At 36.6% G+C, this 14,432-nt stretch overlaps 1 protein-coding gene across 6 annotated transcripts in view; it reads left to right on the forward strand.

The window, feature by feature from the left end:
* Window positions 1-14,432, forward strand: part of Far1 (fatty acyl CoA reductase 1) — a 61,391-nt gene that overhangs the window by 24,197 nt on the left and 22,762 nt on the right. For all 6 annotated transcript variants that reach the window (XM_006230017.5, XM_039106452.2, XM_006230020.5 and 3 more), the window contains 4 exons: window positions 3,106-3,299; window positions 5,553-5,728; window positions 13,087-13,266; window positions 14,420-14,432. The exon at window positions 14,420-14,432 is cut by the window's right edge and continues 165 nt beyond it. In XM_006230017.5, the coding sequence (XP_006230079.1) occupies window positions 3,111-3,299; window positions 5,553-5,728; window positions 13,087-13,266; window positions 14,420-14,432 (558 nt within the window). In that variant the 5' untranslated portion in view covers window positions 3,106-3,110. The remainder of the gene's footprint in view (window positions 1-3,105; window positions 3,300-5,552; window positions 5,729-13,086; window positions 13,267-14,419) is intronic.

The raw sequence follows: 14,432 nt of genomic DNA on the forward strand, positions 1-14,432 counted from the left end.
AACAGCTATTGGAAAACAGTTTTGTCAGGTAAACCTGAGTGAATTCCTTGAAAGCGGTGGTAATATTTGGTTCATAGCATTTTGACTTTTAACTTCTTTTTGCCAAACTTTTGAATCAGAGAATACAGTGTCACTTGGAGAAACTTCTAGTTGCTGAGAGTTTCCCCCTCTCCTGGAGGGAATGATAAGTTTTTTTTTTGTTTTTTGTTTTTTTGTTTTTTTGCTGTTGTTAGGAGTTCAATATCTAGTTACTTGTCCATTGATGTCAGGAGCTTGCTAAACTCATTCACTAATTCTTTCTAAGCTATTTCTTGGATTTTCTACCTTTATCTGGCTTGCTGATTTCCAAACATGGTATATTGTTCCTTTTTGTAGCACTTATTTTATAGATGTAATATTTTAAAATCTTTAATGAATTTGTTTTGATAACTTTATATGTGTAATCCCTTATATCCTTTCTGTGATCCTTATCTCCTTTGTAACCCCGTTAGTCCTCTACTATAATCCCTCACCCCATTTTCTTTCTCTCTCTCTCTTTTTTTAAAGATCCATATTGTTTAGCTTGGATTATCTGTGACCATGAGTTTGGGACTGTTCATCAGCACAACTGAAGACAGTACTGCTCCTTCCCCTGAATCCATTAGTACCCAGTAATAGGGCGGGAAGGAGTATGTGACTGTTAATAGGCTGTCTTGTTTAGACTTATGGCAGGTAACCATAGCTGTTATGACATGATGGTTATATTGGCTATGCTATGCCCAGAAGACAACATTTCAGCAGTTTTCTTCCTGTCTTCCTTCTTTCTTTTTGTCCCTTTTCCTTGAAGTTTTCTGAGTCTTAGAAGGAGTATAAATGTCCTGTTGAGGGTCACACACTTGACCAACACTTAACTCTTAGCAATTGAGCAGCTACTGATACCGGCATTCACTGCTGTATGTTACAAAAAGAAGTGTCTCTGAATCTTAGAATAGCATTTGTCTGGTATAAATGTAGATATTTGGAAAACAGCTTGGTGCCATGGTGATTTACCTGAACAACAATAGTAAGTTTCAAGGCAGCTGTAGCCATGGGGTTTGAGATTAAGTTACAGAACCAAAATGAATTCTCTATTGTGGTGTAGACCTCAAATAAAGCAGTTGGTCACTCCCATAACAGTTATGCACCATTGCATGGGTGAGCACATCCTGCCTGGTGGGCTGATAGTGCACATTTTAGGGTTCACGGCCAAATAAGACAGTTGATACCTTTACTCCTCCAACAGACTGCATAGTACCTTCAGGTACAACGAAAGCGTACTAGCAGGGAAGAAGCTTCCAACTTGGTTCCAGCTATGCCTGGTAACCAGTATGTGTGGTATCTTCAGCAACAGGATCTTATTAAAGTAGTTCTTCTGGTGGGCAGTTTCCAAGAGTGGTAAGAGCCTGTATTGTTTGTGAGGCCTCCTTGCCCCTAAAGCTTAGCTTATTTCAGTTTTGTCTCAAGCACTATCTGGATACCCTTCTCAAACACAAACAAATATTAAGGCTGGGACAGTATTTATAAAGGAAATCAGACGGGTGGTTTGGCCGTTCTGTATGCATGCCTTTTGAGAACCTTGATGACTTCATACTCTAATCCAGCTTCTTGATCCTGAGTTTGGTGTTTTCTTCTGGGTTTCAGTTGAGGAGAGGATAAATACAGCTCTGACCTCCTTACAGTATTTTTCTTTTACCATTGTCTCTGTCAGTTCATTCTCATCTGTTCATCTAGAGGTTATTCTGTTTTATTCCTACCTACTTTTATCTATAGTTTTTTGTTTCTATATTTAAAAAAATGTTTTTAATAGAAATAAAAATAGACAGAGCTTGTTGAGTCCATTTTTTGCTGCTTTTATGTATATGGTTTCAAGGCTGACCAGTCTGCAGTAAGGGACCAATAAGGGAAAGGATAATTCTCCTTCCAGCATTTAGGAGTTGCCTGTAGTTCTTTGCCAAAGGGTGAGATGTTGCTAAATTTCCCCCTTGCACATTAATTTGCCCATTGATAACTACTATTGTTTCGAACTTGTTTATGTAGCCATTTCCAGGAGAGACTATTTTATGGCTGACTTCCTGATATTCTGGCTTTTTAAATCTTTTCCTTCCCCTTAAGCGATGTTCCCTGATGCAAGAGCTATGATGTAGATGTATATGTTGGGGCTGGGCTCGCCATGATTTGTTGATCTCTGCCTTGCGAAGTTGTTTTCTGTGATGCTCTCTATTTGCTGTAAAGAGAAACCTTTACAAAGGAGTGGTTGCTACATTTGTCTATGGAAGATGGCTCACACCTTCAGAACACTTTTAAGTTAGGAGAACCTGAGACAAAACACATGCATCTGTTAGACTTTTCAGCTTCAGTGAGACTGAAATACTATTGAAGCTTTTTCTCTTCTCTGGTTGTACTGCCTGCCCTCAGGCATGTGTTACTATTTTATTCTATGCATATGGGTTTCTAAATAGCATAGAGCTTGGATTTCAATATAGTGTAGTCTCATATAGCAGCATACTTCATAGATCTGCTTGTACTCACCCCATTCATACACTCCCCATTTTCTTGTGCATTTTTTTTTTTACAACTTTTTTTCCCTCACTCTCATGAATGTGTAGAAGAAAGAATTTGATGTTGCCTTCTCCTGTTTCAGTGCTTGATGACTGGTTATGTGATACCTGGCAGGGTTAGTCAAGCTGAGTGAGTCAGCTGACATCCATTCAGTGTTATAAATTTCTTTGGGAACAGAGTACCATCATTTAGTTGTATTCAGGGTTTAACAGAGGTTGAATGAATATTTGAGTTCTTATTGTAAGGAAGTTTTAGAGATCTTTTTGCTATAACTGTACTAAAGAAATTTGAGGCCCGAAAAGGTGAGTGGCTTGACTGAGAATATCCAAGAAAGAACAAGCTCTTGAGGGAGCTGCAGTCCTTTCTCGCTTCTACTGTAGTATAATAAACCAAAGGTTAGATTCTTCTATTGTAAATATTCAGTTTTGATTTTTGCCAGTCTTTTAAGATATTTATGTGGAAAATGGGAGACTTTTAGTAAGATTGAACATACATTTGTAAACTAATGTTGTCATGTTTCTCTTCCAGTCACAATGGTCTCAATCCCAGAATACTATGAAGGCAAAAACATCCTCCTCACAGGAGCCACTGGTTTCTTAGGGAAGGTGCTTCTGGAAAAGTTGCTGAGATCTTGTCCTAAGGTGAATTCAGTCTATGTTTTGGTGAGGCAAAAAGCTGGACAGACACCCCAAGAGCGAGTGGAAGAAATCCTCAGTGGCAAGGTAAGTATGTGGAAGCTGATCATTTGGAAGGGGGATGAAAGTATGTGCTTGAGTGTGAATTCTGTGAAGTAGTATTAGCTTAGTGTATTGCTTCACTATTCAAAAATAAATCTGGGGAAAATTGTTAAGTTCCTGCAGTATGGCAGTGAACTAGAGTCAGGAAAAGAAAAAAGCTTTCTTTTATGATAGACCAAATTTTCAAATAAGGTTTAAACTACTCTTTGTTTTGTTTTGTTTGTTTGTTTGTTTGTTTGTTTTTGTTTAGGATTTCACTGTGTAGCCGTGACTGTCTTGGAACTCACTTAGTATTAGTAGCTCAACATGATTTTGAAAAAAAAATAAAGAGCACAGATAGAATATATATTATTGGGGGTGGGAGAGCCATTACTTATTTAACTGTGCTTAGGACATTTTCACCCTTCAGCACAGTTAACATTTTAGCCTGGATAGTATTTTGTTATAAAGTGCTGGTGTGGCCTATATACATTAGGACCCAGTTCTGACAAGTATTTCACACATCACCAAATGTTTCCTGATGACCAAAATTACCTCAGGTTGAGAACCATTGATTTATAGGAATGCCTCAAGGAAAAGAAACTTGATTGGATGGTGGAGATTCAATTAAAATAGTTGATCATGGTTTGTGGATATAAATAAATAGCTCAGAGGTCGAGTGCTTAACAAGAATGTGTGAAGAGGCCCAGAGTTCCATCCTCAGTATCTTCTCAGCAAGTAAAACAGCTGATCATGAAGTATGTTTTGGAACACTGAAAAGGTATCAGTAAACTTAAAGTAGGAGTAGGGAGTATTCGTGGATTTAAATACATGGAGATAATGTTGAAAAGGAGATAATGACTGGTAAAGAGAAGATTTAACCATTGAAGCAGCATGAGCATGAGCTACCTAGAATGAAGATTTAAAAAGAACTTGTGGCCCTCTCTTAGGTTCCTCTTGCCCTGCTTGCCCCTTAAATATTGATATTCTTAAGATACCTGCCATAAGCCTTGATTCGATTGTTAGGTCCAGAGAAGTAGTTGTGCAGCATCCTCTGTTTTTGTGAGTCAAATGGTTGTTGTTTAAGTTAGATTTGTAAGTAGTTTTGTAGAGTTTGGATTTGGGTTCTTCACTGCTGTTGCTGTCTGGATGATCTCTTTCATTCTCAGGGCTTTTATCCTTCAGTTATTAACTGTATATGGTCAACAAAATCTATGGTTCTGTTTCTCCCTCTCTGAACTCCAGATCCCAAACTAAACCTTTATTAGACCTGTCTTCTGGTGTATAATGTAGGTGATGTGTTGTCACCACTCCGGTGACTGACTTTGCATCTTCAAAATTATTTATTTCCAGTGTTTCTAATTCTAATATATTTACTCACTTAATAGATGCTGAGATTGTATCTTGTCAGGCACTAGGGTGTGTATCCTGTGCAGAGTAGCTATAGTTCTTTCCTCCAGAGTTAGCATTTATCCATCCCCCACACAAAAAAGTTAATAGCTAAGTCTTGTTGCTATTACTTTCTAAAGTGTATGTTACTTTCTTAAATGTGTGTTGTTGTTGTTGTTGTTGTTTTTCATCTTATGCAGTAGCACTATTCTGCTTTGAAATTTTAGGATCTTCTCTTTCTTACTTTTGTCCTTATCGCTCACCCATGTGCCTTCAAGTCCTGTTGATCCTTCAGGTTTCTAGTTTAATGTCATTTCCTCCAAGAACTCCCTGTAACTCTCTTTTTTTTTTTTTTTTTTTGGTTCTTTTTTTCGGAGCTGGGGACCGAACCCAGGGCCTTGCACTTCCTAGGCAAGCGCTCTACCGCTGAGCTAAATCCCCAACCCCTCTCCCTGTAACTCTTAATTCCCAGAGATACCACATCCTTTCAGGCCCCTGTGAGCACTGCATTCAGGTGTATAGACATACACACAAGTAACTAAACATTAATATATATTTTAAAAGAGTTGGGCAATTAGTTGTGAGAGTTGGAGTGTGAGACTATTATTGTCCAGATGCCTGTTATTTCTTAAGCCTATTTTGAAGCCTGAGGCTGGCCTACTTAGCTAGAGCATGGTGTTCTTGAAGTACTTCTTGAACTCGCTGAGTCTTAAGTCTGTAAGATGAGCAAGCAGTCTTCTATGTCCCATGAAATCTAAAATGTTGAAATAGCTGTCTTTGGTAGGGAAAGGGTTTACAGTAGGCTTTATTAAATAGGATATTGGAAAGTAAAAAACACTACCAGAGAATAAATATCTTCCCATTTGATAGCTTTTTGACAGGTTGAGAGATGAAAATCCAGATTTTAGACAGAAAATTATAGCAATCAACAGTGAACTCACCCAACCTAAACTGGCTCTCAGTGAAGAAGATAAGGAGATCATTATAGATTCTACCAATGTCATATTTCACTGTGCAGCTACTGTAAGATTTAATGAAAATTTAAGGTAAGTACAGATACTAACATTTGAATTTCATGCTTTATAGATGTAATGTTAACTCCTTTTTATTGAAGTTGTTTTGAGTGATATAAAACTGTCATGTTAATAGTGACTTTTGATGAACAGAATTCTTTTTTGTTATCATTTTTTTTTGAAATGAAACATAGAAGATAGCTAGTCTATGAGAGATAGCTGGTATATGCCACTTAGAAAACCTTGCTATGACTTTATGAAATAGGATATAGGCAAGCAGTAAACTAGAAGGAAATAGAGTGTGCTTGGGTAAGAGGTAGGAATAGTTTACTCAGTAGCTGTTTTGGTCACCTTTTCATGAACTATCAGAATCTTTTATGCTTCCATTCTACATACACCATGTATTCCAGAACTGTAATCAAAATTAGGTTCAAGTTTTGCATATTAAGAAATACCTTGTATGTTATAGTCACTTTGTTTATATTTGAAAAACTCTGCTTTGGTGGCATGTTAAGGGACAAGGTAATGTCAAAAATAAAGTTTAATTTAAAACCTAATTCAAACTTCAGGATACATCCAGCTTCTAGGGAAAACAAATTCCAAGTGATAAATATTTTAAAAATAATCGGAATGGCTGCGGAGATGACTTAGCAGTGAAGAATACTGTCTGCTCTTCCAGAGGACCAGGGGTGATATCCAGCACCACATGATGGCTCATAGCCATCTGTAACTCATTCCAGGGGATTGAAGGCTCTCTTCTGGCCCCTGTGGACACCAGCACATACATGGTTCATAAACACATATGCAAGTAAAACACCCATACACATAAAAACTAAAAATAGATTTTTTTAGAAAGTAAATGAATATACATTTCAAATAATGGCATTTAATTCATAGGACTGTTATTTTTGATGGTGTGTCTAAATACACGATTTAAGTTAATCTCATTATATAGTCTTATACTAGTTTAAATGATAATGTATTAGTTTTTAGGTTTTAGAATATTTGTGATGCTCTCCTCTTCAAAATGCTTAAAAGGCTAAGCTCTAATTGTAAATGGCTTTGGCAGTAATCCCTATATTTTTTTTTACATAAAAGTGTAACTTTTGGGGTTGGGGATTTAGCTCAGTGGTAGAGCGCTAAGGCCCTGGGTTCAGTCCCCAGCTCTGGGAAAAAAAAAAAGTGTAACTTTTAATAACGATTACACTGTATGAGAGCACAATGCCAACAAGCATTTTGGTATTTGAAGATGCTATCGCTTTCTCTACAGCTCCGGAGTTGTGCTTTACAGCCTTGAAAGCATTGCTCATTTGTCGGTTTCTGTCCTTACCCAGCCTATCCTAGGCAAATCCATTTTATTCCTGTGGTAGCTGAGGCAACAAAGGGAAGAAGCCTTGGAGTTACATACCTTTAACTGAAGAGTTTGGACAAGTTATTAATCTTGAATAAGCACTTCTTGGGAGATCTTTTCTTTTCTTTGCAAAGTTTAAATGGTGTTATTTTACCTATCCACTAGAATGTCTGAGTATGTAAGCCATTGCCTTACTCACTTTCTTGAAAGTCTTTCTGCGAGCCAGTAGGTGAGACACTTGGAGGCTGTTGTGAGTTTAGAATCCAGAAGTGACAAAATAATGTCATAATAAATGTAGTGTAATCTCACTTTATTAGGTATGTATGCATCATGTGTGTTAGACATGCATATCTTTCTATATTGATGATAATTGTTTTAGCTTTATCTGTATTTTATTATTTCTACCATGAACATATATTATTCTTCAAATAAAGATAGACACAAGTAACTTTGCAGATATTTTTAAAGTAACACTTACATCCCACCGTAATGGAATTCGTGCCTTTATCAGTAAGAAAATTCCATCTTATAATTAATTTTTGAAAATTTCATATATGTGTACTATATTTATATTGTTTACTCTTTGCTCTCCTCCCTCCAGCTATCCTATATTATTACTCCTTCCTATTCTCAAATTCATAGCCTCTTTTCCTTTTTATATATACATATGCATACATATATATGTGTGAATAATACATAAATACAACTTGCCAAGTCCATTTAGTGTTGTCCATATGTATATGCTTTTAGGCCTGACTAGTTTGTCCAGGGAAAGACTAATTTTCTCTGTCAGCTGTCATGATAGGACTCTGTAAGATCTCCCCACTCCCATGTTGGCATATTGCCTGGCGTTGACATTGTTCAGGTTTTGTTTAGGTTACCATGTTACTTAATATTTCATAGGTACAGCTTTCTTATCATATATAGAAGATATAATCTTATAGCAGATTTCCTGGTCCTCTGTCTCTTAGAACTTTTCTGCCCCTCTTCTGCAGTGTTCTCTGAGCTGTCGATGTAGGAGTTGATTGTAGATGGATCCAGCTGGGACTAAGCACCAAAAAAATTTTTTTTTAAATTTTGAGATTTTCCCTTGCATATAGATCTAGCCTTTTCATTTAAAATAATATTTTCAACATTATGAGTATAGTCTCTGATTTTTATTTTAATTAGACAAACCTTAATCTGCCTATACCTCCAAATGTTGGGATTACAGTCATATGCAACTATGCTTGTCTATTGCTGACTTTTAGTGAGTTCTTTATTTTTTCTTAGAATCCATTACTATAAAATGGCAAGTATAACATATTTTCCCTTCATAGTTCATACTTCATTTTTTTTATAATCAAAAGAAAGTGTTTACATAGCACCTTAAACCTAGTGTGTTTTCAGGGGCTGATGCATAAGAGATACTGTAGTTCTTGTCCACTTAAGGAGGAAATTAAGTGCTTTTATTAACAGGAAACATTAATTAGGGTAAAACACATCAAAATAATCTTAACATTTTTGATGACTCCTTTATTTTATGTACATTGATGTTTTGCTTGCATGTATGTCCATATGAGGGCGTTGTATTCAGCACCTCTAAACCATCTCTCCAGCCTCCAAAATAACCCTTACAGGAAGGACCACAGTTGATTTCTTTTGTGTGCTCCTTGGATTATTATAATTACTTACACTAGAGAGACATGTTAGAAAGTCTAGGTGATTTATTGTTTTTCTCTTCTATGTCAAGACATGAATGTTCACTGTCCTAGCCCTAATCACTATATCATAATTATTTCTTTGAAACAGATTTAATGGATGTTTACATTTAAATATTGATAGAATATTAGACTTGGGCTAGATATTCAGAAATACTAGAAATAGTCCATAATAGCCATTTAGGGAAAACCCACTTATAACTGTCACCATCTGCTAAACCACAGATATCACATGGTATAAAACTTTACTACTGAAGGGATGCAGGAGGAGGAGACTCACCATAATCTGGTGCCTTGGAGAGGAACCAAGATAAGTTTATATATGGACTTTTCACAAAGCCCTGGGATATGTGCTAACTATGTTGAAACTGAACTAAATGCAGGCAGCACTTGACAGCATATGTTGAGAGGTGAGGAGACAAAGCTCATTAATTTTTAGACATTTCTCAAATATTATATGAGGAGAAATTGACAGGAGTAAAAGGTGAGAAAGAGGGGAATAAGTAGTTGCTTAAGTAGTTGATCATGAGGTCTTGTATTCTAGGCAGGGCAATATCCTGCCTAGTTGCATGGAGAGGAATATTAAGAGATAAGAGGCCATCATGAGATCAGAAGCAGTCAGAGAGAGAGAGAGAGAAGAATAAATAAGTGGCTTAGGGAAAATATATGAGATATCAGGAATGGAACAGTCCCGAGGCTCTAGGGGAATGGAAGTAGGTCTTCTGAAAGGAGTGTGAGTACCAATTAAGATATAGGAGCGATGGAGTCTTGAGTGTATTATTTTCAGACTGTAAGAATATAATATGACTAGAAAATGCTGGGAAAGGCTTGTGGTGGATCCTGGTGCTTGTTTGGGCATTTTGTAATGATGACTTTTTTCTAGTTCTGTCTCTGGCTCAGACTCAGGTTGTAAGCTTTTTAGAAGTGCTCCTGTAGGGAAATTTGCCTTTTTCCACCTCTAAAAAGAAAAGAAAACTAACTGGAAAACATTTTTTAAAATGTAGGTTTCTCGATTGTACTTTCTCCAACAGTTTGGAGAGCCCTCCCTCCTGTTTAGCAGAAACATTGGCTATTCTGAAGAGCTGCTGCACTTACATTGCTCCTCTAGAGCCATTGCTTCGGACAGTTACAGATGCCTACTAAGTTTGATTTCACTGACCCCTAAACATCTGTCTCTATCAAGTTTATTTTCTAAAACTAACTCTTAGTGATAAGAACTCATTGAGGCAATAGTTTGTGGGGAGTGAGAAGAGTGGAAAAGAGATGTGTCACAATGGCCTGGGAAATTATTTAGAATGGAGTTTCTTGATCCTCATTTCAATCATTAAAAAGGTACCTTCATTTGTAGTAACTCCCAAGTATATCTTAACCTTAGTATAAGCTCTGGAGTAAAGTTTACAAAAACATCAAATACATTTTGAATAACTAGGGATATCTATAGGAGACAAATAGGAAATCTTATTAGCCTTAGAAATGAGTATTTTTGCTTATTATTTTTTTTCTTTCTGAAGTGATTTTTATGTCTACATTAGGGAAATGCCACACTAAACTAGCCTATTTGCTTTCTAGCAAGCCTATCTTAAGATGAATTTACAATTTCATAAAGCAAAACATAATTTTATTTCTGTTTACTTTCTGGTCTGGTATGTAAAGATCTCAGCCTGAAGTTAAAGAAAATAGAAAGGAAGGTTTCCATTGAGTAAGGTTAACTAGCCCGGAAGATACTAAAGTAACTTACGTTATTTTATTCTGACTTCAGGCTTCGGCGCTCAGGTACAGAGTGGAGGGACTCAAGGCATAGGAGTGTCTTTTGAGTTATTCCTCATTTTCTGTGGCCTAGAAACTCTGTCACCATTCTTAGGACAATGTAACAGAATATCCCTTATGTCCTTTCTCTAAAACATTACTCTTCTTATCCTCACTTTTTGTAAATGAGAAAGAAACTAGTTCATTCTCTAATGCCCTGGTGGATAGTATCCTTTCTGTGAAAGATTTCTTGCTAGATTTCCACTTGAACATATTTTTTTTCCTTAGTTGAGATTTGAAGTGATTTTAAAACCCCACCCTCGTTTCATTAAGAATGTTTTGTTTTCTTCTAATTTTTCTCAATAGGATCTAAGGTGCAATTGAAAGAAAAAATGAATTCTAAAATCATTTGCTTATTTATTTTTCTTTTATGAGGTACTCCTTGTTTCTGGTGACCCAGAACTTCTTGTCCTGACCTCAGGAGCTTGTAATAAAATATTCTCAGTTTCTCAGTATACCTCTTCCTAAACAATAACCTCCTTGTTCCTATTATTTTCAGACAGATAGATATCAAAGTATTGCTATACAGTCAGGTAGACTGAATTGTTTGTAACATATTTCTTAAATACTTGACAATATGAGCCATTTTTGCAAAGTACTCAAAGCCATTTTTATAAATGTATTTCACACTTGGTGTGATGCTACATGTTTGTAATCCCAGCATTCAAGAGGTGGAGATAGAAAGATCATAAAATTGAGGTCATCCCAGGCAATGTAGGTAGTTCCAGGCCAGCCCTGGGCCACATGACTCTTGTCTTAAAAGGACATCCCCACCAAGTTCTTTAAATCTATGTTTGAATATAACTGTTTACTGCTTTGAAGAGACATCATGAGCAAGGCAACTCTTATAAGGACAACATTTAATTGGGGCTGGCTTACAGGTTCAGAGGTTCAGTCCAATATCATCAAGGAAGGAACATGGCAGCATCCAGGCAGGCATGGTGAAGGAGGAGCTGAGAGTTTTACTTTTTGTTCTGAAGGCAAACAGAAGACTGACTTTCAGGAAGCTAGGAGGGTCTCAAAGGCCATACCTACTTAACAAGGCCACACTTCCTAATAGTGCTACTCCCTAGGTCAAGCACATACAAGCCACAGTATCATTTTTATATAATCATGAATATTAATTTAACGTTTCTTCCCCCACTCCTTTCTCTTTTCTCTAAGACAGGGTTTCTCTGTGTAAGCTTGGCTGTTCTGGAACTCACTCTGTAGGTGAGGCTGGCCTTCAACTCAAAGAGATCCTCCTATCTCTGCTTCCCCAGTGCTGGTACTTAAGGTGTCACACCACTCGCTGCCTGGCAATTTTCAAGTTTCTAATATTTTTTATACTTATACTTTTAGTGACTATGTGATATTTTGTCATGTCGATACATAATGTTATATAATTTTCACTTGGTATAAAAACTTTATTTCTTGTTTGAAAAATTAGGCTTAGGGTGAGTTTTTGCTCTGAAAATTAGGTTACCAGATTAATAAATGTATAATTTTTATAATTACTGATATTTTATTCTAGTTTCTTTTAGATTAGTTATATTAATTTGTAGTTATAACAAAACTACTCTGCCAGTTTTACCACTCAGTATTCCAACCTGTCATACTCCCTCTACCTTTGTATATGTGCAGGTGTGTGTATGCGTGTGTGAAAGCCGTAGGACAACTGAGAATTTCTTAGATGCTCAGTTCCTCCCCACAATACCTCCTCTCTTTTTGAGGTGGGATATCTTAGGCTCAGCCATTAAAGGTTATGCTAGGCTCACAACTGAAAAGGTAAGAGATAGGCTGTCTCACTGGCTTAGGACTCCCTCTATATGTTTATCATCTACATTACATGTGCAATGGCTAAACTGAACTAGTTAATATGTGTGTGATGTCACATAACTTTTCTTGTACTGAGAACATTTTAAAAATCAATGATTTCCAGTAGTCTGGTGTATTGTTATTAAGTCTAAGAATTACTATGTTGTACAATAGATGACTTGATGGACCATTAAAAATGCTAGGGACAATTTTATAGAAAAGAATTTTCTGCCATCTTGTCTTAATACTCACTGGCTGCCTGTTTTGAGATGTCGACAAGAATAACAAATACTAAATGCATACAAGTTACTCTTTTCATTTAGTCTTTCCAAATTCTCATAGGAGATTTTGTTACTTGTTCCCATTTATAGATGAGGAAGCTGAGGGTTGAGTACTTGTACAACTTAGCAATTTAACGGAGACCATTCTAGGATCCAAGCCCAATCTGATTTCATAGCTTTGTTCATAATCTTGTTTTACATCACAGTGTATGCTTCGTTTGTCAAACCCTCGTTGGAGTTTATTTTATATTCAGAAAATTTACACATAATTGGTATAGTGAATATTCTTCATACTAAAATAAAATATACCAACTCAGAGCTAAAGGAGAAATTGCAAACTACCCAAAACCATGCTTTTTTCCTCTGTACTTCTTTAATACAATTTGGATTTGGTTTGTAAATAGATTAAAGAAAAAAAGTCCTGTTTCTAAGTATCATTGTCTCTTTCTCTTGCAGAGATGCTGTTCAGTTAAATGTGATTGCTACACGACAGCTCATTCTCCTTGCACAGCAAATGAAGAATCTGGAAGTGTTCATGCATGTCTCAACAGCATACGCCTACTGCAATCGAAAGCATATTGACGAAGTAGTTTATCCACCCCCTGTAGATCCCAAGAAGCTGATTGATTCCTTAGAGTATGTTTGAATTTATACACATTGCTTTTAATTCTAAGACTCTGGGTCCAAATATATACCCCCTCACGCTCCCCAACCTCTGTGCTATAAACACACATGTGCATGTATGTATTTATCTCTGCATATCCTCTGCCATATTGTACAGGGTTATGTTTGTTGGAGAGGTCAGTATAGAGTTTTCCCTTTGGGTCAGCTAATGATTAGAGAAAGGGCTCTGAACAATTTATCCATGTGTTAGAAACTTTGTATTTTAGGTAGTCAACTTTAGCTCCTGTGGATCAGAGACCAATGGCTGTGTAATCACAAGGTTCTAATTTACTAAAGTACTCCTCCCCTGCAATGGACAATACCTATAGAAAAGCCTTTCAGTTTAAGAGAATCATAGGAATTATAATCCTTCAGTTACAGTTACCATCTTTCTAAGGACCGGGATCATATCAGCAATTGTTAATGTGAACCACATTTGTATGTGGTAGGTGTAGAGGATTATGAAATGCAGAACACAACCGTCTCTTGCTATTTAGTCTGTACTTTTTTTCTTTTTTGGACTACAATTATAGATCTTTACATAATTTTTTTGTTTTCTGTGGTGTTTTTTCTTACAATTTTTGTTTTTCCTTGGTTCTATCTTTTCTCACAGATAATTCCACTTACTTTTGATTCTTACCATACCTTGATTTCTTCAGAATTAAGCACACATGACCTATTTGATATAGGAGTTGCAAATTGTGAATCTGTGATTGATATTTAAAGACACTACCTTTTTTCCTCAGTTACTTTGAAAGCTGGGTGTGGTGGCACAGGTCTTTAATCCCAGCACTCAGGAAGCAAAGGCAGGTGAATCTGAGTTCAAGATGAGCCTGGTGTACAAGCAAGGTCCAGGACAGCCAGGGAGGGGTACACAGAGGTACTTAAAAACAGTAGCACGCGCGCGCACGCGCGCGCGCGCACACACACACACACACACACACACACACACACACACACACACACACAGAGAGAGAGAGAGAGAGAGAAAAGAAAACAGTTATATTGTGAAACTGTTTAAATCAGAGCAACACATAGGTTTGTACAAAGTTCAATTAAGTAGGTTTTTAATCTATGGTAAAATATTTGGAATTTTTGTATATGTAATTTTTTTTTTGTTTGCCAGATGGATGGATGAT

This window comes from Rattus norvegicus, chromosome 1, assembly GCF_036323735.1.
Source record: "Rattus norvegicus strain BN/NHsdMcwi chromosome 1, GRCr8, whole genome shotgun sequence".
Lineage (NCBI taxonomy): Eukaryota > Metazoa > Chordata > Mammalia > Rodentia > Muridae > Rattus > Rattus norvegicus.